The 27,479-nt window shown below is 39.6% G+C and overlaps 1 protein-coding gene across 9 annotated transcripts in view; it reads left to right on the top strand.

Moving 5' to 3' along the window:
- Positions 1-27,479, top strand: part of MARCHF8 (membrane associated ring-CH-type finger 8) — an 88,444-nt gene that overhangs the window by 18,820 nt on the left and 42,145 nt on the right. For 4 of the 9 annotated variants that reach the window (XM_062000897.1, XM_062000893.1, XM_062000904.1 and 1 more), the window contains exon 2: positions 3,735-3,913. In XM_062000897.1, the coding sequence (XP_061856881.1) occupies positions 3,818-3,913 (96 nt within the window). In that variant the 5' untranslated portion in view covers positions 3,735-3,817. Of the gene's footprint in view, positions 1-2,783; positions 2,866-3,734; positions 3,914-20,627; positions 20,712-26,499; positions 26,609-27,479 lie in introns of those variants that run through there. The other 5 variants (XM_062000895.1, XM_062000902.1, XM_062000903.1 and 2 more) reach the window with 5 other exon arrangements.

Genomic DNA, 27,479 nt, shown 5'->3' with positions numbered 1-27,479 from the left:
TTGCTGTGGGACCTGCCTGGTGCATGTACCCTCTCGCTTGCTATTCTGCCATCCTATGATTACTTCAGCTTCCCAGGTAAAAAGGAACTGGAAAGTCCTTCATCCATGACCTTCCTGTAGACCTTCCATCTACACCAGTGGTCATGGGACTTCACTTGCATGTGTGGCCTATGAATCAAAAACCACTCAAGGGAGGAAGAAGCTGACCCTTTATCTGCTACCTGCTGGGCAAGAGTACTCAGCAGTTGCGTGGAGGTGCTTCAGTAACGAAGAACCCTTCACTTTGAGGGATGGCTTGTATATCTAACTGGAGTCCTGAAGAGAAGGGAGTATCTGGGAGCAGTTCCCTTACCTTATCATTTCTTCCCTAGAGGCCTTTTCAGCAAGCCCCCAGTTTCAACTGCTTGAAGCTTGGATCCCTCTTCATGGGTGCCCAACTCCTCACCTCTGGATCAGGAAGCATGTGATGTTAATTTAGCTGTGGAGTTTGTCCTAGCTTGCTTTGTGTTGAGTGGCATTGCTTTTCTGGTATCCTTGTCTATCTGTACTTGGTACTGTGGATGGTCTGTTGACTCATGTAACTTTATCATTTAATCAGCACTGTTGATGTGCTTCAAGTTGACAAGGACAGGCTTTTAGTGTGTGCATTGTTAGGGACCCTCCATCCATGGGGACTCTACAGTGTGGCATCTGGGTTAAGTTTAGAGCTTTTTCTAAGCCACCCATGAACAAAGGCAGGCTTTATTAAAATGTCTGCTAGGCCTCTTTTCCAGAGGAGGGCTGTTTCACATCATCTTTGAATATCTAATTGGATTATGTCTGCTGCTTGAGCTCTTTCAAGGAATTCTAATGCTATCCTTTAACTACCTGCAAAAAAACTGGTTTAACTTGTTTGTCATCATCAGTGGGTGTTTAACTGTTTTTAATAGTTTTCCTTATGGTAATGTTGTGGTTTAGGCCCATCAGGGAACAAAAGACCAACATGAGCCTCAACTACCAAAGAACTGAGGATTGCCAAAGGGCAGGGAGAGCTTAATTGTCGCTTAAGGTCCAAGACAAAACAGACCAGGCTACTGGGCTTGGGCAAGAAAACAGAAAATAATTTAATCCCCCACCAACTAAAGCATAACCATAAACCCCCAAACATAACCAACATAAAACAACACGGAGTGGTACAATGATGAAAAGTCCGACCAGCCCTTTAAGAACACCTTCTCCCCTCTTCCTGGGCTCAGAATCCTGATCCCGGTGTTTTTACTTCCTCCCCCTCTGAACGGCCCAGCGGCGCAGGGAGTGGGGATTTTAGTCAGTCTATTTCTGATGGTTTCTGCTGTTTGTCTCTCCTCAGGGCAGGTGGGCTCCCCACACAGTCTTTGCCTGTCCGGGTGCACTCAAACAGAGCTGCTGGCGGCTCTCAGTCCTGCCATGGCCCTGCATGGGTTGCAGGGGTACAGCCTGAATTTTCACCACGGCTTTCAGAGGAATCTCTGTTCTGGTGCTCCTCCTTCCTTCCTCCTTCTCTGACTCTGGGGTCCGCGTGGTCGCCTCCATCTTGTATCACTCTTACACCTCCTGCCAGCACTTCAAATTCCCATCCCTAAATAGTGATGGCAGAGGTGCCAGATTGGCCCAGCTGGGCCAGAGGTGGGTGTGAACCCAGGAGCCAGGGGAGAGTCCACAAACTCTTTAGGGGTCTTCGCTGCAACCCCCTCCCCCTGTTACCAAACGAAAACAGCTCCTTGCTAAACCATGACAGGTAATAACATGTCCTTATCTGCAAGCCCAGAACCCTTTATGAGGGGGACACAGAGAAGGTGTCTCTCTCCTTCCCCTTGGCTTAGCTATCAGTGATGGAAATAGAATATATTACCTGGCATACTTTCATTGGAGTTTAACATTCTCTGGATTTTATTTCCCTATGTTTTTGTGGGAAAATACCTACTGTTCCCACTTTGTTTATTGCAGTTTGATATTCCTGTCTCAGCCCATATTTATGTCTTCTCTGGCTTGGCTCTGTTAGAGGATACAGCTGAACAGATGTGTGTAGGACTCGGAGAGGTTCTATATTTTAGCTTTATGCTGAGGTTCAATAGTGGTAAGTCCCATGTTTCCCTCTGTCCTCCAATAAGGAAGTGTCCTTGCTGTTGCTTGTTTATGCATACAGATGTGTTTTATTTTTAAAGTCAAGTGATGCCTGAAGTTACGGAGGCATTGTCTTCAAAGCTTTTGTGCATACTTTATGATGCACCATCTTGTCATTTATGGAAGTAATATAAATCCTGACCACATGTCAGTAAGGCTTCTGAATTTGGCTGACCACTCTAACAGGCAGATAGCATCATCCAACAAATGGAGTGTGTGATTGGGAAGCATTGCCTGCATTTTTGGGTTTGTTGTGACTTGTTCGATGACTATTGTTAACTCTTTCCATTCAGTGCAAAAAGAACTATCATTTCCTATATAAAGTGCTATGGGATAAATAATATATTTTTTTTATGTTTAATAAAAAGCATTTAAAGCATTTGATCCTGTTTTCATGTTACAAAACTGCAGGACTCCTGTGGAATCTAATGGAAATAGAACCAGACAGCCACCTTTTGCAGAATCAATAGCCTAGGAAGCTGGGCTATCTTTAAAACTGAAAATTAATTAAATATTTCATTTAAAATGTGTGCAATATAAGTTTAAGGGTTTGCACTTAGTGCTAGACTCTACTGCTTTCAATTTGCTCAGTGGCATAATATGTAGGAAATTTATCTATTCTCTGGTTTTTGCTTTCACAGATTCAAAAACGGACAAAAAGCTGATATGTTATGGAAACAGAAAAATTGCATCATACAGTTGCCCTATTTAGTGTAGACCCAGGTGTGTTAGCTCCCCTCTAATCCTTTCTTTGAATACTGTTGATTGTGTCTCATTTGCAGCAGGTTGCATTTCAAATAAACACTCCATAGTCCTTCATGATTCAAAAAGCGTTTTATTTAAGATAATTTTGCTAATGTAGTAAGAAGTGTGGGTGATTATGCCTGCCTTTCTGGTTAGTGTTGCTAATTTATGTCTATCACTGTCTTTCCTATGTGTAATGCTTCCCTGTTGTATTAGTAAAAGAAGGATAAAGTGTGTGTAGTCCAGTGGATTCATGATTCCTAGTGAGGGATTTTGATTATATTATTCCTTAATAGCCTTAAGAAAGGAGCAGCTCATGTGGCACACCTTGTTACTGCCAGCTGGTGTATGATTATATGAATGACAGGAACCAAATGCAGGCCACTGACTGTTTTTAACAAAAGCTATGGCATTTAGCGTGATTCAGAATGATACCTGAAGCAGTTTGATTCCAGCGTGGTGGGGCTGGAAGTTCAGGAAACCATCTGCATGAGCTTTGCTTTCTGCACCTCCAGGTAGCATGCTGTCACTGTTCAGCTTGGAAAACTGCTCCTCTTCCTCCTCCCTCACTGTGCAGACTGTGGAGCATGATCCCTGCCCTCTATCTCCCAGACCACTTTCAGAACTAAGTGATTTATTTATTTGCATAAATTGTCCTCTGACTGATCTAGTTCTATCTCATTAAAACTCCTCTGTCTTTTTTCACCCAGCCAGTGAACCAACCTCTCTCCTGTTCAGAATTTAGAGAGAATATAAGAGATGCATCTTGATCCAGTTGATGGCTTAGCAGTAGTTTAGAAATAATTGCATTTAAGCTACTTTAACATAATTTAATTTTTATTTTTTAGCTGCAAGGCCTGACAATGGCACCGAATAAACACTGACTTCTAGCCTCCTTCCTGTAATCGATAGGACCAAACAAGGCGGTGTGATGAACATGCCACTGCATCAAATCTCTGTCATTCCAGCGCAGGATGTTACCTCTTCCAGAGTCTCCAGGAGCAAGACCAAAGAAAAAGAGGAACAGGTACTGTCAGATATGTTTGATTTTCACAGGAAGTTGTCTAAGTATAAACTGATTCAGATTATCAAATCAGACCTGATTCTGTCCCAGAGCCTCAACTCCTTACATGGCTGCTGCTTTCATTGAAGATGAATTTTAGCAAATAATCTCTTTATCCTCACATATGCTATTTTAAAGCAGCTGGCTGAAAAATTCTATAAATTCTTGAGTAACTTCTGCAAAATGTAACCTACAGCCTTCTGCTTTGCATAAGAATTCAAGGGAGATAGGGATTCTGGATGATGACTGTTGTCACAGAAGCTGTTACAAGTATATTTTACCTTTTCTCCACTGTACTGCATTGAATTTTACATTATCTGTCAGTTCCACAGAAATCTCTTTGTGTTTTTTTTCTTTATCTTTAACATAAAATCAGATCAAGAGAACATTCTCATTATGGTCATTGTTTTGTGGACTACTCAACAGTAGTCAATTCTGAGGAGATCTAGGGTGATGCTGATTAAAGATACAGTGTAGCTTAAGTATAAATTACATTAGAAAGGGATTAATGAAGTCTAGCTTTGGGTAAGATAGAAGATCTTACTTCTAATGTGTTAGGATCATCTCTCCTGTCAGCTGTCCAAATTGCACCTACCAAAGTCACTGGTGAGTCAGTAAAAATAAATTATCCCACTGTTGTTTTTTGGAGTCTTCTCCTTAATAACATCTTAAATGGATTCTAGATCTTCAGATTCTTAAGCCAATTATTAGTTAGGCTGGCACATCGCAGCTTTTGGTTGCCAGACTGGGCAAGAAGTTACCTTTACAGATAAGGTGCTCTAAATTCATAAAGCAGCTCATCTCAGGACTCAAGTGGAATCTCTCACTTCCAACCTGTCACACATAGTTCCCATCTAGGCAACTCTCAGTAGCTAAGAGAGCTCTGCTGCTTCTTCCCTTCAGTCCTCACCCATATAGAAACTGTATGTACTGAGAGTGAAACAGACCCTCTGTCAAATGGAGGACAGTGTTGTGAATTAACTACCCTCCCCTGGGGCGATGAGGATTAGGAGGCCAATTAGATCAGAACAACTTGTGGTAACTCCGACCATGTGATAAGCTGAGAAGTGGGTGTCCCAAGTCTCCTAAATCTGGTCTTAATTTCTGATACAGTAACTTCAGTTGTTAACAAATCTTTCATGTGTTTCCTTCACAATAGCTAGTTGAAATGTTGATTACTGTTTCCCTTGCCAGGCTACTGTTGCAATTTCCATTCTTTGGGACATTTGAAATAGAACAGAATATTTATTTAAATATTTGCAATATTGCAGAGGAAGTAATGGGGAATGGGACTATGCAAACAATAGATTAGTCTAATCTGGAAACACTTCATGTTCCGCAAGTCTTATCCTTCCTGTGTCCCTCAGCATATTCATTCATCCCCCAAGTGTCCTGTGTTCTGCCAAAACCACAACTGGAGCAGCTGGAGTGCTGGGTAAACTATTTGCTGTCCTTAATGCACAACTTTCCTGCCACCATCCTGCAAACAGCATGGCTTCTGTTATTAACATTTAATGCTGAATCTAATGAGTTGTCTGGAGGGCAGTCAAGTTGTTAATGTGCTAACTTTGACCAATCTAGTTAAACATCCTTACTACGTCAATTTAGACATTCAAGGATACTTGCTACTTAGAGTCCCTGTCAACTCAGAGGCAGTCAGGCTGGCCATGACTGTGAGTTTTTCTTGACAGTAAATGGTGCAAGAGAAATAAATTGTAGATTATCACTGCCGTATTTTTAATCACTGCAAAATGCCTGTCTTCAGTTTGAGATAAAAACCACTGCATGACAAAGAGGAGCATGTGGAGCAAGCATGATCCTGCGTTGAGCAAATCTGCTCAGCAGTTGTATATTATTTTTGTGCCCTAGGTAACATTTGCTGTACAAGAGAAAGATACTAGATAAAACTGAGAAAGAAGGCATTTGCACTTCAGTTTTGTAAGTCAGCATAACTTCAGTACTTTCATATTTCAGTTGCTTAACTTGCTATTATGCAGTACAGCTCACAGTTATTTCTTCATGTTGCCGATAGCCAATACACAGTTCTCATAGATTTCTGAAAAAATACATAATAGTTTTTCATGAGCAAGTGAAACATTTCAGTTTGATTCAAGTGCCATGGTCATCTTACCGTACCTTTACTATGTCGTAGAAATTCTCCATACCTTTTCTGTGTAGGAACAACATTAAGCACCTCAAAAAAATATGTACACTATGGTCTTAAAATGTTTTGAGTTGTACAAAGCTACTTGCTAATTTGAACAAAGTCAAACCCCAAACCACAATCAAAATCACTATTACTTCTTCAAAAATAAATGTGTAAGTTTACTTTGTAATACCAGACTTTGTTCTTAAATGCATTGCCAGCTTGGTGCTTTGTAGAATGAGCAAACTCCTGTACATATCTCCTGTTTATTACCAAGCTCTGGCTAAAGCCAAGTTGAATGAAGGTAGTGTGTCAACTAACGGATGGAACTTTGTCTTGCTTTTGTTCTTGCTGTTTCGAACTAGATCTTTAGCTGTCTGTACCTGCACCTTGCCTCATAAAAGGTCTTCAGAGGAAAGGATCAAGAAGTGTAGAAACAGAAAATGAAGTATCAATGTGCCTAGAGAGAGAATTTTGCCAGTCTGTGAAAAAAGTGTTTGTCCTATTAGAATTATAGAATCATTACAGTTAGAAAAGATCTTTAAGATCAAGTCCAACCACTAACCTTACTATGCCAGACCCATCACTAGACTAAACCATGTCCCTCAGCACCTCGTCTGTGCGTCTTTTGACTATTTCTAGGGATGGTGACTCCATCACCTCCCTGGGCAGCCCATTCCAATGCTTGATAACCCTCTCGGTGAAAAAGTTCTTCCTAATGTCCAATCTAAACTTCCCCCATTGCAACTTCAGCCCATTTCCTTTTGTTTTATCATTCATTACTTGAGTGAAGAGCTGACCCCCACCTCCCTAAAACTCCTCTTCAGGTAGTTGTAGAGTGATCATATCTCCTGTAAGCCTCTTCTTCAGGCTGAGCATCCCCAGCTTCCTCAGCTGCTCCTCCTAAGAGCGTTCACCAGCTCTGTTGCCCATTTCTGGACACTCTCCAGCACCTCAGTATCCTTGCAGTGAGAGGCCCAGAACTGGACACAGTATTCAAGGTGTATTCTCCAGAAGGAAAATTCTTTCCATCGTCTTCTGTTATCTTTTGTGGTTAAGGGTGTGTTTATTTATCCACATTTGTAGTAGAAGTGCAGAGGAAAAAAATCTCAAGCTGAGCAGTTCAAATCTCTTACTAATTCTTCTCTTTTATGCTTCTGGTCAAGATGTAGCTCTTGTATTTCAGTTTAAAGCTTGACTGGTTTTAGTAATAGCTTTTCTTGCTACAAGAGCAAGTTTTCTCCGCTAATGATTTGTGACTTAACAGTGAAGAACAGCAAGAAATCCTTACACCCTTATCATTACAATCCAGTTTGTCAAATTGGGTGATCCATGGGCATGCCTCGTGGCAGATTAACATGCAGACTATACGTGTAAAAGTCTGGGGCAAAAATCCTACTGAATTTGAAGATAAGGTAAAAGGTAAAGCTCCTGCCTACCATATCTGTTGAAGTCCTCAGTGATATGTATAAATAGCAGAGCATGTTATATTCTGATTCAGGTTGCTGTAATTTTCAAGATTTACAATATTTGAAAACTGTGGTTAACAGCAGTATTTCAAGAAACTTTGTCCATTTCCGCAGTAAAAATGGGAAGGTCATAAAGGGATTATTACTCTTGTATTTAACTCAGATGAACTGTTAGCTTTAAGGGCTATTAATAACCACCATTAGCTTCTTACTTATCCTTCACTCGGAATAGCTTCATACTTACCTGATTTAAGGGAGAATCACTCTGTTGGCTGTGAGATGCATCCCTGTTTGGTGGGTAACACGGTGGCAGTGATGTTTCCTAACATATCCAAAAGCTAACAGCTATCAGAATTTGGACTGGGAATGAGAAGCTAACATTAGCATGCAATTGAGGTGTTGCTCTGGTTTTGCCTTGGTGTTGCCTATCTGAGGGCATTGTGCCTCACTTGCTGAAGCAGTCTGATATGTACCCCAAGTTCCTAGTGAACGTTACTGCAGTGAGTGAAGCTCCCCAAGCAATAGCTTTTACACAGCTCTTCTGAAAATGTGTAACTTGCCAACCATGGCCTCCCATGCCATGATCTCTGCAAATTTCATAAGCAGATCAGAGCTGGACGGGATCAGTATTTGAATGAGAGATCTTGAGATGTTGGTGTCATTTTGTTTTCACAGTGCTCTTTCTTCTCAATGGCCTGGACCTGGGAAGCGATACTGAGTAGTCATCAAAGATCATGCAGCATTTATCACGGGAGGAGATTAATGTTCTAGTCAAATTTAAACTTGCTAATTTCACTTGATTGACTGAAACTTCTTTCTATCCTCTGCTTTAGAGGAACCATCTTCTTGTCTTAGAAGTGCTGTGTCATATTACTGGCTGCAATGGTCTCAGCAAAGACGCTGTGATCATCTTAAACACTTCCAGGTGCTCCTCAAAGCTGTAATACTGGAGATACTATGACTGCTTAATTTGTCTGGGTGACATTATACTAAGTACATTGTGTTGCATCTTGATAAATTTCTTATGGTTTCTTAATGATCTTGTATCCTACAAAAAGAAAGGCACTATAGCCACATCTTACTAGAAAAACAGGACTTGAAGAATTGAAAAAAAGGAAAGGTAATAGGTACACTTGCAAGAATTTTTAGTCATAGATCAGTAGTGCAATATAGAGGTGGACACTTTACATCCGGTGTGATACTTGGAGTTATTATATTTTTTTTAAGGTACAGAAGTGCTTTGTGACCTTTTCCATTCACTTTTTGGACTTTGAGCTGTGAATGTGTGCTCTGACTGGCTGAACTTGATCCAAATACTTAGGCATTTGTAAGGCTCTGTATGTGTGTTTGGTTTTGTTTGCTTGTTCAACCAAATCATTCATTAAGCAGCCAGGCTGGAAATCCTTTGACAATTTCTCCCCGTATTTTTATACTGAGATTTGTGTGTTTATGTGTAGCTGTGTCATTTATTAACATTGGACTTGGCATTTTTCCTTTATTAAATTTGCTTTGTATACAAACTGGTTAACTATGAAAGAATTTTTGTCTGAGTATCCTTTAACTCTTCTGTGGGAAGCAGAATGTGTCTCCTGCTGTACTGCTTATAGGCTTATTCTCAAAGTGAGAATTTCAGAGACCTTTCCTGATAATTCAAACTTTGACTCTTAATGTGTTTTTCAATGGATCATAAAGCATTTCTCTGAAAAAGTTGATGTTACACTTCCCACTTTTTAAAAAGTAGCAATTAGGCATTTTTTTGGCAGAGCAGACAACCTGACAGAAGCATCACTGAAGAGCTGAAGTGAAAATGTTATTGTTTCTGCAGTCTGGGAGGAGTATTCTGGTCGGAATATTTCCCAGGCCTTGTCACTTGAGAATACATCAGATGACCAAGATGGTTTTAACATCTTTCCAAATTGTGCCCCTGCAGCGATGCTGTCATGCTGAGAGCATGGTATTTCCATGGCTGATTTCTGTGCTAAAACAGATTTTTTAGTACATGTCTGGGTAGAAGCAGGTGTCTGAACATACTTCAACTCTGATTACCTTTAGCAGGTAAATAGTTTAGTGAGGAGCACTAAATAAACAGGAAAATGGCTTGAGAAACTGTTTCACACCAAATGCTTCTCTTGATTCCATAGGTGCAGTTGTGCATACTTGAACACTACCCAGCTTGTGACCTCTCCTTTTCATTATGAGAAGAGTTGCTCTTGTTTGTCAAGACAACTTAATTGTTAGTTGCATCATACCCTTCCTGGACATATCACTTTGCAGCGTCTTTAAGGTGCCCTGTGAATGTGCTTTCACAGGGCCTTGTAAAGGGCTTCAGGTATATGGATAAAAGCTGAGCAGCTGGAAGCATTTCTAACTAAATTATTTGAGATGTCTGCTTTGCCAGAGTCCCACTCTACAGATGGTTCTGCTGAGCTATCCCAGAGGTCTGCTGCAGAACGTGGTGGGCATGGGGTGTGTGGAGAAGAGAGGAGTCTTCCTCCTGCAGAAAGGCATCATTTCATCTCTGTCATAGTGAACATGACAGCTGCTGTGACCTTCCTGAATCTGTTCTGCCCTTTTTGTGCTTGAGTGCAGGATGAGAATCATGATGGAAGCTAGAGCATGCTGCTTCCTAGCAAACCCTGGTGAAGGAGGAAGAGAGGAGGCAGGAAGCAGGAGGGAAGGAATGGGATGGGAGGAAGCAGCTCCTGCTTGAGCAGTCCTAACAAAACAGTTGGATCACACCATTGGATTCTACATTGTGTTTATCTTGGAGTGTGTACAGTATGTGTGTGAGAAAAGGAGCAGATGGCTTCTGAGGGGAGATGAATTATGAGACGGAAACTGTGGGAAGTGGTTTCTGAAAGGGATTTGAAGGAGAAGAGCAGGAAATCCATACTTTTAAAAATTCAGTAAACATTATGAAAACTTAACAGCAGTTGATACAGCAGCAGAGTTTTATGCAGTGATGCTTCAGAGGAGAAACTTTGGAAGTTTCAGGTTTGTAATCAGACTAATACAATTGCTGTTTCTTTTTTTGTCTGCTTATTACATGTGAATTCCTTAATTAATTTCATTATTAAGGCCAGAATCAGAGTTAATTGTTGTGATCTGTAGCTGTTGCATTAACTTGAATTTTTAAACCACCTCTCTGATATGAACACAATCTCTGTCTAGCTCTCACTAGCAGTTAACTTGAACAAGTCATTCTTTTGAAAAATACGATTTTCTAAAATAAGTGCTGGTGCTGTTTAATGATGTGATAACCAAGTATGTTTCAGTGGCAGTGTTTTGCAGGTCTCTGGATGTTTCTGTTATCTTGATGTGCAGCAGCATTCCGTAAAGGGATCCCTGGATCTAAGCTATTGATTTTACAGATTATTTTTTTTTCTTCCCTGGCGAAAGCATGCTTGTTTGTTTGCTTTCTAATGAGAAACGTGTGTCAGCCATGGTCCCACAGTAAGCTGTATGTGTGTATAAATATCTGTGTCTATGCAGAGTGCCTCTGAAATCATTGTCAGGTTACTGATTTTTTTTTTTTGGGGAGGAGGGGCGTGTTAGTACTGGTAACTTTTGTAAATCAGAGATAGCAGAAATACAAGGGGCTTTCCTCCAGTAAGATATTTTGCCTCATGCATTGTAGCATAGTGAGTGTCTATTGGTTTGCTTGTTCAGACAACTGTGTTTTTTGCCTGGTGAAACACTTCAAGTAGGTTGAATTTTGCATTCCTTTGGGTTTTTTTTAAATTTGTTTTATTTAGGATGTTCTTCTGAACAGACTAATAGTTCTATTAGAGAGGCATGCTGTGCTGTAGTACCCTTTAAACTCGTGAACTTCAGAGGTTTTAAAGCTGTGTCTAGCTTTCAAGTTGCCCAGAGAACATGAAAGAGTTGTTTGTTGGTGTGTTTTTCCCTCAGTCCTCTTTAGTTATGTTTACTGTAATGAAAATGGCTGAAAGCTATGGGTTAAGACTGCAAGGCAGACTCATATGCTACCAAGTGAAACATTCAATAATTTTTGCATCAGAATTTCTCAGAGCTGGTTAATGTAACAGCAGTTAAACAGCTTTATTCTGCCTGAAATGTGTCAGTGTGACTTCACTTTTTGCCTCTTGACAAGCATCAGGTGCTCCAGAGACATAGGAGTTACTGAAACATCCAAAGGCAGAAATGTGGAAGTGACCCGTAAATAGGACATCTCTGTTTTCAGACATCAAAATTGGGACATTTGGGAAAAGAGAAGCACAGCTACTACATACCTGTAAACTTTTATGCCATAGCTCTTTTAAGTTAAGCACTTAAAAGGGAAGTGCTAGGGTACTTGATGGGAACATTACCAAATTAGGACCACTGGGTACTGCTACTATTAATTTTTGTTTAAACTAACAGAAGACATCCTCTCTCCTTACATCTGAGAATAAAACGGAACTGTTTCTCTTCTGTGATTAATATGAAAACCTTGAGTATTGGGCTTATATTGCTTCAACACACCAAGTAAAAAAGTCTGTGTTATCATACAGTGATCAAGTTCGTGTGGAAGAGGAAAAGGCATGTTGGAGTATAGATTTTTTTTTTTTAAAGTAACTATTTTGTGTGTATTTTTTTATATATAAAGCAGAACAAAGCTATCTAAAATATATTCATGTATTACTACGCAATGGTAATACAGGGATGATGAAGCATCTTCCTTATAAGGAAAGGCTGCAGGAACTGGGGCAGTTTAGAGGAGACTGTGGGAGGGGATCTCATTAATATTTACAAATATCTAAATGGTGGATGTCAGGAGGTTGGGACATCCCTTTTTTCTTTTGTATCTAGTGACAGGACAAGGTGTAATGAAAAGAAGCTGGAACACAAAAGGTTCCATTTAAACATAAGAAAAAACTATTTCACTGTGAGGGTGATGGAGCAGTGGCATGGGCTGCCCATGGAGGGTGTGGAGTCTCCTCAAAATCTGGAGTTCTTCAAAATCCACCTGGATGCATTCCTGTATGACCTGATCTAGGTGGACCTGCTTTGACAGGGGGTTTGGACTAGACGCTCTCTAAAGGTCCCTTCCATCCCCTACCATTCTATGATTGTTCTGGTTCCTAACTGAAGTTAGCAGCATAGAAGCAACACCTTTCACTCCCAAGCCCTTTCTCATCAGTCTGGTTGAGAATGGCTTGTTTTGTTTTAGTGATTCCTGTGAAGTTTGTTATGTTGAAGGCCAATCAGGATGGAAACATCTGACTTATAATGAGCTGTGTTGCGATGTTACTACATGCAATGTATACTGAACCCATAAGTCATGGTATTTGGAAGGGGCACTTCAGCCTCCAGTGTTGATTGAAGGAGAAGGGTAAATCTTCTGTCTTACTCAGTAGTTTACTTCCGTTGACAGAAACCATGTAAAACTTTTTTTTTCTTTCCTTTTTAATTCTGAGTTTTTATGGCCTCAGTTCCCAGCTGTTGGTGACCTTCTCCAGGCTCTAAAATTGTGCTTTTGGACCTACTGGTATGTTCAAACAAATTAGGTCATCTACAGATAAAATTATGGACTCTTACAGTAGGGTGTTTCTTAAAGCCTTGAAAATGTTTGGAGGGATAAAACAAGATCCTTTTCAATCCGCTTCTAGTTGAAAACAAAGATTTGGACACTGCAAGTGCAAGTGTCTTAATTGCAAGCTGTGCTACTCTTGCTTTTAGGGTTTGGTGTTCTACTTGTCCTGCCTCAGTTTTCCAGCACCTACCTTGGCAATACTGGATTTCAGAGGGAAGACTGATCCCTGCTTGCTATAATGCAGGGATGAATGGCATTGATCCTGTCCTCAAACCCTATTCAGGCTGTCACTTCAACTTCCCAAAACCTTTAATATACTCCTGTTTTATAGGCTGAAGCCTGTATAACTTGCAGTTACATCCTGTGTCACTTTAATTTGGTGAAAATAAAACGCAGTTTGAGTAGGGGATTTTTTCCCAAAATCAATTTCAGTTGCTCAGTGTCTATGAAGTAGCTGTAATCCTCATCATTTTTACCACACTGCTAAGGTTTGTCTCAGCTGTAAAACTGGCAGTGACTTTGCTATGTTGTTTTTCGAGTTTTTTTAAAAACAATTTCCAGGTGATTATTGAAAATATTGACTCATGCCTGCTTAGCACTGATCTTGTGGAACCAGCAGGAATATCTTCATTTGATTCTTTCTTGACAAGGCCAACTTCATATCTGTCAGGTGTCAGGTCTTCATTATTTAACACATTTTATGTCAGTAACATTTGTTCTGGTTTTAGGCGAAAAGTTAGTTTTAGTGAGCTGAAACATACTAGGAAAATGTTAATAGGAGACAATAGACTGAGTGGAAAAAAAAGAGCAGATGGGGCAAGTACGTCTGCAGCAAGACAATGCTTTTTCCCAATCACATCCTGAGCTCAGCTGGTATGAGGGATGTTTCTTTGTGGGGAGAATTTCAGCAACGTGTAACAAGCCCAAGTATTCGGGGCCTTTTTTTACACCAATTGTGTGTATTTGGGAGCCTGAATAAATAGTCACATTTTGAAAGGTGCTTTCTAATGGTTACTGAAACGTACTGAAGTATAGGAGCTTGCAGTTTCCATGGGAAACTGGGCCTTTTCCATAAATGCAGCTAGGTAGAAAAAGACACAACCTGCATGGCTGGGCTGCAATGTCTCCCTCAGAGCTTCAAGTTCCCTCTGTATCCTGTCCATGCCATGCTGGTTTGTGGAGTTTTTTTCCCCCCTTATTATCTGTAAACCTCTGTTTCCTTTTAAATGTAGATACAGAGAAGAACTCTGCTGTTGCTGCTAGCTTTAAGAGCATTTTTCATTCCCCTAGTTCACCTGGTCTCACACTGAGTGAGTCTAGTGACAGCTGCTTATCTCCTGAAAGTTCCCAGTTCTAGCTTCTGCCCAACTCTACTGCTCTGCCGCTGAACTGCCAGGAATCCTCCCACTGTTTTCAGGAGCGATCAGGACTTTGGATTAAATGTGCTAGATATCATCTCTTGCTCCAAATATTTGCTTTCAGGAGACCTGATATCTGTGTCTAAATGTTCTAGCAGCTTGGTTGGTTTCAGTCTGACCTTTGCAACACAAGCTCACCTGTGAGGCAGCCAGCAGGTAGATAATGATTACGAGAGCCTGCAGGTCCCTAAAGACTTCTCTTTGACCTCTCCCTACCTCTGCTACAGCTACTCATTTAAAATAACTAGTTTAAAAGTGCCTTTCCTCAATACTCGTCAGCAAAACACAGGTATATTTCCTTGATACCTCTGAAATGCATTCTTACCAATTATCCTTTTCCAGAAAATGTCCACTGTGGTCTGGGCAGCAGGTTCTGGTGCCTCCATGCCATCTGTCCCCAGGCATGATTAGTAGGGGGAGGGGAGGCGGGAAACGAACTGGAACAGGTACTAGATTGTTGAAGTCCTCCTTTAAGTGGACTTCTGTTAAGCTATCTGTAGTAAACCTAGCTGAGGCACACATAAATCTCCCTGGATGACATGGTCAAGGAAGGCAGATCAGATCAACACATTTTTATGGCTCTGCTGTTTTTCAGTTCAGTCATTAAGACAAAAATAACTATAAAGCCTAAAGATCTAATTTATAACCCTAACTTACTGAGGAGATTAATACAGAGTCCTGACCTCTATTACACCCTTTCTGATGAATTATTCTTGTGCAATATTTAGGACGGTTTTAGCTGTTGTGAGTTTTGAATCTGATGGGAGGTGGGAGGTGTTTGGTTTTGGGGTTTTTTTTTAGGATGTTCTGAGGAAGGTCTACAGTTCCTCTTTAAAACAAAGTTCTGGGTTTTTTTTCTTTTTTTCATAGATTTCTCAAGTGTTTGTGAAAGTATCTTAACTAGTTCTCCACAACAAAACTGCACAGGCAGGAACTTGTGTTCAATTCACTGTTCTAAACTCAGCTGAGGCCAAAAAGCGGAACAGAGAGCCAAAACTGTAGAGGTGTGGAGAAACAAAACCATTAAGGAAGCTCAATATGCCCCTTAGTTGGTTGGTCCTTTTGTTCATGTTCAATCACACAATTTTCTCTAGTCTGAAATACTTCTTGTGGATTTGGTTTGGGGATTTTTGTTGGTTTGTTTGTTTCTGCAATCAATCTTCTAATTTCTTGGAAAAATTCTTCAGGCCGTATTTTTATACCTCACTCTTGTGTAGGTACATTAGTGACACCCACAGTACTTGGGTAAGCACCATTATATTGCTTTGCTGCATTGTGAATTTACTGTTGGCAGTGATAAGTATTTGAATTAGGCACAGACGGCAGGTAAAAGTTAGCTCCTTCTCATAGGTACTGCTGTCTTTCTGCCTATTCCACGGACTATGGGATGTGATATGGTATTTATTAATGTTTGGTACAGAGTTTGGATACTGGTGCTAATTTCATTCCTCACTTCTTTTTTCTACTGTGAAATTCACATAGACTCAGAGGAAACATTTGCTGGATCGAAGTCTGTTAGCTCCTTCAGTGTGTTCCTGATTGCTGAAACTCCCTCCAGACTTGTTTGTTTGGAAAATGTCTGGTGTAACATTGGATCTGTGCAGCCTACAGCGATTCACAAGCCAGAGAAGTGCAGTGCTTGCACAAGCATGATTATGCAAATTTGAAGACAAGAAATATAGCTTGGTATTTAACTGCTCCTTATCTTGTCTTTCCCTCATTAGGCTTTTGCTGTCCACATTTGTTCTTAATTCCCTCCACCCTCCATTGCGGTTAGACCTGGGAAATGTCCATCAGCTGTTCCCAGGCAGTTCCAACTAAGGTGGTTGCAAACAAGGTGCTTTGGACACGCAAAAACTTGTGAGCAAGTGTAAAAATGTGAGCTAGATTGTCCCTCAGTCATGATGTCTTTTCCTGACCTGTGGCCAGGGAAAACCAGAAGTGCTCATCTTGCTGAGGATGTATCTGCTCCTTGAGATGTGCTGCAGAGAAATTACTTGCTCCACTATTATTTTACAGATCAGGGAATAACTAATCTTTTTGGACTGCAGGTTTCAGTTCAGAATAGTTGGGGTTTTTTTCACCCTGACATCAAAGAAGTTCTGATTGACAGCTTGGGAATCTGTGTAAAGTCTAAAAGGAGGATTTATAGGAAATGAGCAGATGGTCCACTAGAGAATTTCCCCAGGAGGCTGCAGTTATTTAAAAATGGGAGAAACTAAATAGACTGTACAAAATTTGACTGTAAAATTAACTGGCCAGCCAGTAGCTAAATGCTTCACCAAAATGATTCAGCCTGGCCCCTAGCATAAGCATGTAACGAAGTGATGCATCTGTGAGCTGACACCACATAAGTTAAGTTTTACCTAATAAGTGTGCATGAATGAAAGACAATTTTGCTATGCACAGTTCTTCCTATGGTGAAGCTTCTCCTGCATCTCTTCCTTTCCCAGGCATCATGATTGCTCAGGCATGTGGGAGAATGCTACAAAATGCTGTTCATTTAAGATAAAATATGAAGCTGTTCAGCAGAAAGCCTTTAATTTTTAAACTTTTTAATCTCATAAACATAATTAACATTGGTTAGATTCAAATATGTGATGAAATAATCAAATATTTAACATTTGAGAAAAAACGCACTGATTGCTTTATTTTGAGGATGCAAGACTTGAGAGTGTGTTAACCCTAAGTAGTCAAATCTCACACGTCACTTAAACCTGTGGATTCATGTCATTTTGGTGTTGTTTGCCACGTGGCTTTAGACTTTCAATATCCTTGCTTCCAATGATTTTTTTAAGTTCTGTTACATAGAAATTGGGGAATTTAGTGTTTTTAAATGGATAAGCAGATTTTTAGTGCAAATCTCATCGCTTCAGGTACTAAGGTTTTAAAAAATATAAACTTTGTATGCTACATTAAGTGAACAGGTGGATTCAGAACTGATTTCATCATTCTTTTAGAGTTTAGGAAAATACTGTTTTATTTAAATCCCTATGAAAGACCCTCTTTAGAAGGCAGATAGGTTTTGCCTCTCTCATGTTATGTTTTAAATTGAATATCCAAGCGAGAAAACTGTCTGAAGTGTTTAATTTTTCTCATCTGTTTGTGTTCTGGTTTGCTTCTCCTAGAAACTTATTCATAACACCTGGTGTCATAGGAGTAGTCCTGTGGGCCACATGCAGACATAGCTCTGCTGAGTCCATTGGTGTAATGCTGCTGCAGAATGTAATTAAACCATCTTTCTCTTCCAGCTTGCTGTGTTTGCATACTTCTACATAATGGTAGTAATACACCTCTTGAATTTAGAAACCAGGCTTCGACCTAATCTCTGGAAGTACTAAGAGGAAGAGGGTAAATATCCAAAGGGCTATGGGAAATTCTTAACTGAGCCTGTATGTACTTCCCCATGTATAAAACCTTACAAATATATGGTTATGGCAGATTTCCCCCCTCCTCTCCAGGGATTCATTTCCATTAGCCTCAGAGTTAGAGCCTCTGGGAAAAAAAATCTTAGAAATTCAATGCTATCTTTCAGATATTAAAGATATTAAAGAAAACATCTGGAAAATGAATTCATGTTAGTGCAGTCACTGAAGTTGAACTAAGGCAGAAATTTTGCTTGCAGAGTGCTTGTTTGCACTAAGGCCCATATCAACCAAACCACTCTGAGGGTATGGAAGAGTCTACAAGGCTGACATAGAGGAGGAGGAATATTCTGTTGTTTATCTAAAGCTCATCTGATATGAAAATCTTGAGTTTTTAACTCTGCCATTGACAGCGCAAATCTTGCAGCTTATTTCCTGTTTGCTGGGGTTTCTGAAATTAGGTCTGTTGCATAGAATTGAAGGTAGCATACCCTGTTTCAAAACTACCAAGTGTGTCACTCTAAATGATTCATTTCATATGTTTAATCTGCTACTGTTTGTTTATGGGGTAGAATCTGAGTGTGCCATGGGATTATGTTTCCTCTAATGAGTTGTAGTCCTTTTGGCTTTCTCTGCTGAAACAAAAGATCTCTCTATAAAGTAGTCCTCCTCCGTCTATCATATCCAGCACAGTTGCTTACCTTATAGTTCATGGTGTACAAGGCTGTCTGGATGCAGACTGTCTCTGGGCAGTCCTACTCATTCTTTGGAAGTTTCTTGGTTCTCATTTGTAAAATCACAATGGAGGAGCTAGAGGAAGACTTTACAGCCCCAATTTTTAAATGTTAAAATCTTTCCCTGATTGAGGTTTATCAATAGAGTATTGATAACTGAAGTATATCCATAGCCATTGTTATGGTTCTGATAACATGATTCTGATATTTGTGTGGGTTTGATTTTTATATTGGACTTTTCAAAAAGGAATATTCAGTCTGGAGGGAGGGAGAAATAGGGTTACGCAGAATGCTCAGGATATGGAATCAGCTGTGGTGGATAAGACACAGCTCAGAGTATTGTCTTTGACCATGAGTGAGGGAGAGAATATGAGAAAGTATGTACAGAGTGTTCCTGGCCACAAGATTTTTACCATGTAGTTTTGTGGTAAAATAGAATTTTGAATGGGCTGCAGTCACCCAAAAACCTTAGTTTAAAAGTGGATGTGGCAGCAACTAATGAGAGTGAGAAGACGGAGCTGGTCTTGAAAAAAGTGCAGTTGAAGGGAAGTCCTCTTATCTGCCTTATGTTGTATACAGCATTTCCAGGGTCAGAGGGTATGCCAGGGAAATCATGACAATAAATGCAACTGTGTGGGTAATGTCTTCCGGAGAGTCCTAAGCATAGCTTTGATCCTTGCAGGAGGATCACCCTTAGCAGAGGTGAAAGAGGAGTCCTTTGAAAGTAACAGCGAATCATGACCAATTGGTTGAATATCCCTTTCTCTTTGATGTCTCAGTTGTCTTCACCTTTTATCTCCTACTTTCTGCACGAGTCACATGAGGCAGGAGTAGAAAGCAGAGACTGTCTCTGAGTTTTTACATGACCTGAGAAATGCAACCTTAGAGATGTCTAAAGAGTTATGTTATGCCCAAACTGAAGAGGATTGGATCCAATCAGTTCAGGAAGTAGGAAGTTGCACACATTCACTTTAAATGAATACACTAAAGCCACCCTTTCTTTACAGGAAACTTAAGGGCTGTGAAAGCCTTGTCAGTTGTGTTTGCATAGCTATGTCACTTAGATTGCAGCAGGTAACTGATGAAGAGATGCCAAATAATTTGTTGTGTATCTAACAATGAAATCAAAGCAAAACAATTCTGTGAAATGGAACTGAATCCACACATGGCATGTATTGACATTTGCCTATTGTAGTAATTGCACTTGAAAATAAGGTACTTGCAAATTAGTCTTGTGTTCAGTCTTCAGAAGAGCATCTGGAAGTAAGTGATTTTTGTAGTTAGCTTGAAGCAGCATGTGAATTTATCCCCCATCTTCTTCCACTCACTAATCTCTTTTCTCTGTAAACAATCAGCTGAACTTGCCAGCTACAGCAAGTGTATTTTTGTTTCACCTTCTTTATGCTATATTGTTTTCTGGTCTGTCACATTCTTTCGGTCTTTTGTCATCTTTTTGTCTTTTCGGTCATCTTTATACAGCTTCTTTTGCATCATAGCCCTTAAGAAAAATACTTACTGAGTAACTGAATTTGCTAGTATTGTGTAGTCCAGAGATGTGGCCCTGTGCTACTCATGCTTGCTTAAGACTTCTAGCTGCACAGACCTTTATCTTTTACAGAAAAAAAATATAATCACCAGATGTATTGGTTTGACTAAAGAGTAAAGAAAATGTGTCTCGGAGGGGCATCCGTCTTGCTCTTTGGACATTGGGAGAATTTTTATGCTTCATAACACAAAAATTGCTAGAAGTTGCTTTCAGGAAGCGGGGAGAGGTAGACATCAGCTGCTGCAAGGAGTAGAGCATGTTCATAGGAGCTCTCATGCATTATTCATCAAAAGCTCTTTTCACTGAAATCAGCTGGAGGAAGTAGTTAGTATAGTTTGAGCTACACTAGTATTATATTTAGGGAGCTTAAGCAAGCCCAGGCAAGTACAGCACCAACTCTTTCTCTTCATCTGCAGGCAAATGTAGGGCAGTCTGAACCTCTTCTTACACAGCTCCATCTCTTTAGTCTGGATAGTGGGAGTCATGCAACCAGGGGAAGCTACACTGAGGATACATGGATGCATTCATGCTGGAAAATGAAGCTTCAGGTAGGAGAATACCTTGTCAGCAGAGTATCTTGTCTTTACAGTTCATTGAGGGGATGCTGTTAAATCCTGCAAAATAAATAGGTACATCAGGGCAACCTGTCAAGAGAGGTAGCTATAGAGGTTCTTCATTAGAGTGCTATGTGGAGGATCCCTTGTAATGTGATACTTCATTCAGTTCTAATTGTGAAGGCACTTTTTTAATTTTAAAAAAAGCCCCTTTCCTCATTCCCACAAGCATTCATCAGAAGGTGCTGGGGCTTAAAAGCAGAGACAACTTGCTGACTTTAGGAAATTTTGAGGGTTGTTTTTCATTAAACTGGTTTTTTAATTGTATTAGCACTTTTGTTTGAGGGGAGGTAACCATAAGATATTCTGCTAAAACACAGCTGGGTGTGATAAGCCTTAAGCTCCAATTGTCTCCCTTCAGAGTGTCTGTATTTGAATGACTGCAGTATTTACTATGTAAAAAAAAAAATCTTGAATAAAAATCCTTGGAAATTGGGGGTTCTGTTCTCAAAAGCTTGTCTGTATTTTCTAATGTTATCAGTTATTCTAAAAGAAATAGATATTCCTTCTCTGTACAAGCTTTGTATATTTAGGTCATTGGGGCTTGAGGAACACTCCGTTCAGTTTTAGACAAAGAAGAGCATTTTGCAAAACATTATGGGTCAGTAACAAAGAGTCTTTGTTCTGTTCCATATTATTTGCTGTGTAATGTGTAGGTTTGTGCATGTGAGAGAGGTAGGTATACAAACGCATAATCTCATTTGGCAAGAATGCTGAAATGTTATTTGCTTTGTATGTCTTAAGCATGTGTACTGCTAACTGCTAACCGCTGTGGTGCATGGGTCCTGCTGCCTGCCCTCTTTGTGGAGTTGTTTCGGTTTGGGGAGGATTTTAGTTAGTTATGTAAGTGAACGTAAATACTTGAAAACTTGAAAGTGAAAAAAACAAAAGTCCCTTCTAGACAGCTAGGAAGAAACAGTGCTTTGTTGTGCAGACAAGTTGTGTTGTTTTCAAAAGGATAGCTCTTCAAAGGGATAGTCCAACCCAGGTTTCAGTAAACAAGCTTTACTGGTGGAAGCAGAAATCGTCAGCTTTACGTGAAATCCCTCAGGAGGAGATTAACGATCACTGTGCTTTTGGTGCAGCTTAAATGTGTGGTGCATTGCCAGTATGTTGTCTTCCAAGATGACTTGATCATCTAAACAGAATTTGCGTGTACACAAAAACATATTTAGTGACATTACTTTTTTCCTTTCGTTAACAACTGAGAGTGACAATATTTTGTCACACATGCTATCAACCTGAGGCTTGGAGCAGGGTAGGGAGCGTTTCGGTACTTTTGAGAGTATTAAATAACTGGAAATCCTGACTTAAAAACTTAAAAGCTCCTTTTTAATTTATGTGTCAAATTTCTTGACATTTATATGCTGAGCATACAGCCAGAATTTAAACGCTATTTGAATTTTGCAGATGCTTCAGTATTTATTGTGAGATAGAAAGGTGGCAGTCTAATGCTGTTGTAACGCTTTCAGTGCTTAACATCCTTGTTTCATGGAAGCTCATTAACAGGACTCTTTATGTGATTTTATTAAACTTATGAGGTCCTATACATACAGTTACTTGATTGAAGTTAGTGGAATTAAGAGATGGATTTGGAATTATTCGATTTAAACATTATGGGTTTTTTTAACATTAAGGTGTACTTTACTGCTTTACCACTGTTAGATTTGAAGTCCAGAGTTGTGTTGTCTAGTTATCAGGATACAGGGAGGAAGAATTATTTCTGCACTTGCATGTTTAATGTACTGGGGACATGTGTTGATAGTTTAAAATTAAGTTTTCTAAAAGCATCTGGGTTGTTCTTTTCGAACTATCCACATTAAGATTTTGTCTGTATGCAGCTCCCCTGTCACCCACCCAGGAGATTATTTTTTTTAATAATTAAAAAATATTTAATACTATCTCTGTAGCACAAAACAGCAATTACAGCCTTATTGTCACAGAGAAGACTCAAGCACATTCACCTCTATCTTAAACCAATTTGTGCCTGATATTCAATGTGGTATCTGAAAGTTCTCAGCTTTATGCCCAGGCCTCATTAGTTCCTAAAAATCCTCATGCAGCTGAAGCTTGACATGTATGAACTATGATACTGTAGTAGATCATAAAATTTCAGACTTGCAGAGAGTTTTATCCTGGTGTTTACAATTTTTAAACAGTCACCATCATTATTATTACTGTTGTTATTATTTATTAAAATAAGGAACTTTAACATGTCTGGGAGACACTGTGGATCAAACTATCTACTAAGTCGCCAAAGATTTGGTCCATCAGCTGAGAATAAAGAGAATGTCTGTACTGAACAGAGCACTTCAGTCATTACTTACAGATCAGAAAAGTGAGAGTTTGCACTGAACAAAGAAATCAGCTAACGAATAAGGGAAAATTCAAATCACTGGAATAAATCAAATTTTTGGTCATTTTTCTGTAGATCACTGTGAAGAGCTGGAATTGAACCAAAACAAGAAACATGATTTCTCTCTGTTCAGACTGTGGTAGGGAGGAGGTCTGAGACTTATTATCAGTACCAATTTTATCTCCTATCTTAGTGTCTCTTTGTAATGGAATATAAAGTTTCCTAATGGCAGAGTCAGAAATACAATTAAGATATTCAGTATATGGCAACAGCAAGAAATGACACAAACTGAAATGAAGAGTATGCTCATGTTGGTATTAAAGAAGTGACTGGAAGATAAGTTAATGGATAGTTCTGTGATACAAAGGCAGCATCATTTAGTAACAACATTTAAATGAAATGGTTGCAGCTGTCCTTGGGAAAAGCGGTAAAAAGAAATGAAAGCTAAGTATGGTGGCCTCTTTGTCGGACCTGTCAAGCAGTGGAGAAACTTCAGGCTCTTCTATTTCTTAGAAGACAAGCAATTTTAAATGTAAATAGTGTCAGCCAGCTTCCTTGGGGTTTTGCTGTTGTCTCTTCCCCCAGAGTGGGGTGGCCCTTTACCCCTCCCTCCTTTGCCAGTAGTGGGGAGGGACAGTGTCAGGCTTCTTCCTGTGGATGTGGCTGTGGAGGGAAACAGCTGTGAGGCTGCAGCGGGGAGGATCCTCTGCACCTCCTTGAGGAAGTGCAGCAATGCCAGGCTGGATATCTCTGTGCCTTCATCTGGGGAGGAGGGCAAAGAAGTGCCATCATCTCTTTGTGCTTGACCCTCAACACCATGATGGATTTGGTCACTTCATAATGGGCATGTCTTAGCTACTCGTGAGAAATGAGGGTCAGTAAGAGAAAGGACAGAGACCATTTCCCCCTAACCACGCCTCCCCTAACCTCTGCATGTCATACTCCAAAAGGCACGGGCTGTGCCGATACCTGAGCAAATACAACTGAAACTGTTGTCCATGCTCTCCTTCCTGGGAATGACTGCAGGGCAGACAGAAATGCATATCTTTTAGTAGGGATGTGATCCTGTGTAAGACTTGGTGGAGACAGAGGGCTATCAGGCAATTATGTGCATCTCCATGGACTAGCTGCAGGTCAAGTAAGTCAGCACTTGACTGCCTATACAGAGAAGTCCAGTTCAAAAGTTACGTGAACATGTTAGTGCAGAGATGTGCCAACCTGCACACTGTCTCTGAGCAGGACTTGGGCATGGGGCTCAGTGATATGCCATCTTGGCTGTACATCTCTGGTTTGGTCTGGTTTATTAAAGTAACAGCAAATGAACAGATTGGAGATAAAGTACTGTTGTGGTATTTTGCAGGGTTTTGTGTACAAAAAATGGTACTGTGTCATTGCAGTTGTACTTTGGAATATCTGACTGGAGAGAATCATCTCCTATACATGAGCATGAAATAATGTTTTCTTCAACCCTTCAGTACTAAATACATATCTCATGATTATTCTGGAGAACTGACTAAAAGACCCAAACAGTCACTTAGGCTCACAATAATGGGAATGCTAAAATTGTCAACAAAGTCAAGATCATAGCTAGAATTGAGAATATAATAAATCCTGTACCTGGTTGGACCAAAATACTTTGAGGCAGTGTGCAACAGGAGATGCTTAGGAACTAGTGTAAGAACAGGCATGTAATTATGTAACATATCTAAAAGTAGGCATATCATTAATCATATAATGATGCCTCTTTAGAAAGGTCTCTCAGCCTTCACTGCTTTATAGCTTAAAGACTCTTCTGTATTTGTACTTAATAGTTTTCAATAGATTCCTCTTCCACTAATCTCTCCAATAGTTTTTTCTGAACTTAATAAAACTTTGAGCACGCAAAACTACTTGAGACAGAGTCCCACCATTAAGTATGGAGTGTGCAAAAGTTGGTCTCCCTTTTTTTGTTCTGAAATGCCCATTTCATTGGTTGTTTTGTATTTCTTTTACTGGAAAGACAGGATATTGTTTCCTAGTTATTTTGTCTCAGACCACTGTAATTCTCTTCTCCATGTTGAAGTGCTCCAGTCTTTTTAGTCATTGCTTGCAAAGAAACTACTCATACGTTCAGTCACCCATTACCCGTTTCATATCTTTTTCAGTCCTAGTAACTCTTGTTTGATTTTTGTGGGATGGGAAGTGTTTTGGTTTTTGTAGGATGGTTTGTTTTCTGTCCTTCCCTTAATAATTACAGATACTTGAGGTCTGTATTCTGCTATCAAGCACTGAGCTAATGTTTCTGTAAAATTACTTTCATAACCCTAAGATTTTATTCCTAAGTACCTGGACCCCAGCCTTGAATAGGTGAAATTCAGATTGTCATTTGACATTTAACTAGCCTGCATGTCACTTACTGTTTTACTAGCCATTACAATTAGGTGGTTCTGCACCTTTGCCTTGGCTAATGACAGGAAACTGTACAGGAAGTAAACTTTGCCACCTCATTATTAATCTTGCTTTTCAGACTGTTTTGTATTAATGCTATCCTTGTGCCACTACATTGTTGACTTCCTTCAGCTGTGAGAACCGATTTTGTTTAAAAAAACCTGAAACAACAAAAACCTCCAAACTCGCCCCAAAAAAACAACAAAACCCCAATAAACCCTTCTCCTAACCTTTAGTCAGATATTTACCAAGAGATAGCCTTTCCTTCTGACCATGCTAACTTACGAAACACAGAACTAGTCAACCTATACTACCTGATTTACAAAAAGAAAGACCAAATCCCACCTCAAAATATTTTAGAGCCTATATGCTTACTGACACTTTCAAAGAAAGAAGAGGGGGAAATCCCAAACTATTTATTTTGTGAAATACATTTTCTTTACAAAAGCTGCAATGTGTATGATTTATTCATTTGATTGCAAGTGAAGGATTCACTAACTTGCGCAGTATAGAGGTTGACCTCTTGCTCTGTAGTTTCCTAAATATTTTTTGGCACCTTTGCTAGAAACTGTTGTTACACTACTCATCTTCTAGTTCCCTGATACTAAAGCAAGTAAGCCAGAGGTTATGCTCCCTGGTGATTAATCCTTAGCTTTGGGACCAGGCTACTTTAGAATTTAGGATTTCAAAACCAGATACTATTGATTTTAGAAGCATCTTCTCAGCAAACATCTGTGTGCGAATAGATATCCCAATCAGGTATTAACTTAAAGCTAAAATATGTCTGACAATTATTTTAAATTTAGTTCACTTGTCTGCAGAGAAATAGAATAGAAAATCACACAGCTTATTTACCAGATATGACTGTGCTAAATTTTTGGAATCATGTATCTAAAATTCCTTTGCAAAAAATTTTTTTTTTCTTTATTTTTTTTCTAGACTACTAGTCTTTCTCAGACCTGATGAGTGGAACTAATAAGAGTGTTGAAGCTTTCTTGTTAATTCTCCCATGCTGAAGATGGAAGAATTCAAAAGAAAATGAGCATAGGTGGCGTGACAGTTCTCCAGTTGAAATTTCAGCTTTGAATTATATTTAAAAAATCCTTAATCATAAAATGTATCTGATTTGGAATAGGAATTCAATCAATTAGTAGTACTGGTTTGTTGTCAGGTTTGGGGGTTTTTCTGTGCAAATTTGAGTACAGGTTTGGTATGTCAAACAGCTGTGAAAATAATATGGCTTGGGCTTTATATGTAAAGATCTCAAGAGAAAATCAATGTCTAATTGAAAATTAAGTAGTTTCCTTGCCCTGCTGCGCTGAAAACTTTAGCCTGACAAACCATCTCAACAAGAGGTTTAGCTTTTTTTTTTTGCTGTTGTTGAAAGAGTCATGTTTGCCTAGTATAGTCTCTTTCCAATAAAATGAGAATGAAGGCCTAGAAGAGATTCGGACTTAGAACAAAACTTAGCTTTTCTGTATGAGAACCTTCTTAAGGTTGGCTTCATTGGATTATCACTGTAGACCTGTCTGACAGTATGCTTTGGCATCAGTCATGGTGAGGTAACTCTTGCTACTGTTGATTTGTCCAGAAATACTGTTTATCATCCGTGTTTTCAACTCACACATATTGTTTTGGACTTCTGGCATCCAAACGTAGCTCTTACTGTTTCTGGTGACTTTTAGAGTCACTGTGAGAGGCTTTACAGCAAAGCTTCACTGAGTCACTTTTGAGAATGGGTATTTTCAGTCCTAGCATTAATTCTTTGTGTCATTGTATGCCAGTGACACTGAAGATTCCTGTTTTACTAGGTATCAAGTATTGTAGATACATAGAAAAAGGACATCTTTGGTCTTTCCATACTTTCAGTCTAAAGAAGTGAGCCTACAGACAACAAAAAGATTTTACGTTATCTGTGA

Source organism: Colius striatus, chromosome 8 (genome assembly GCF_028858725.1).
Source record: "Colius striatus isolate bColStr4 chromosome 8, bColStr4.1.hap1, whole genome shotgun sequence".
NCBI lineage: Eukaryota > Metazoa > Chordata > Aves > Coliiformes > Coliidae > Colius > Colius striatus.
This window is presented reverse-complemented; position numbering and strand designations above follow the sequence as displayed.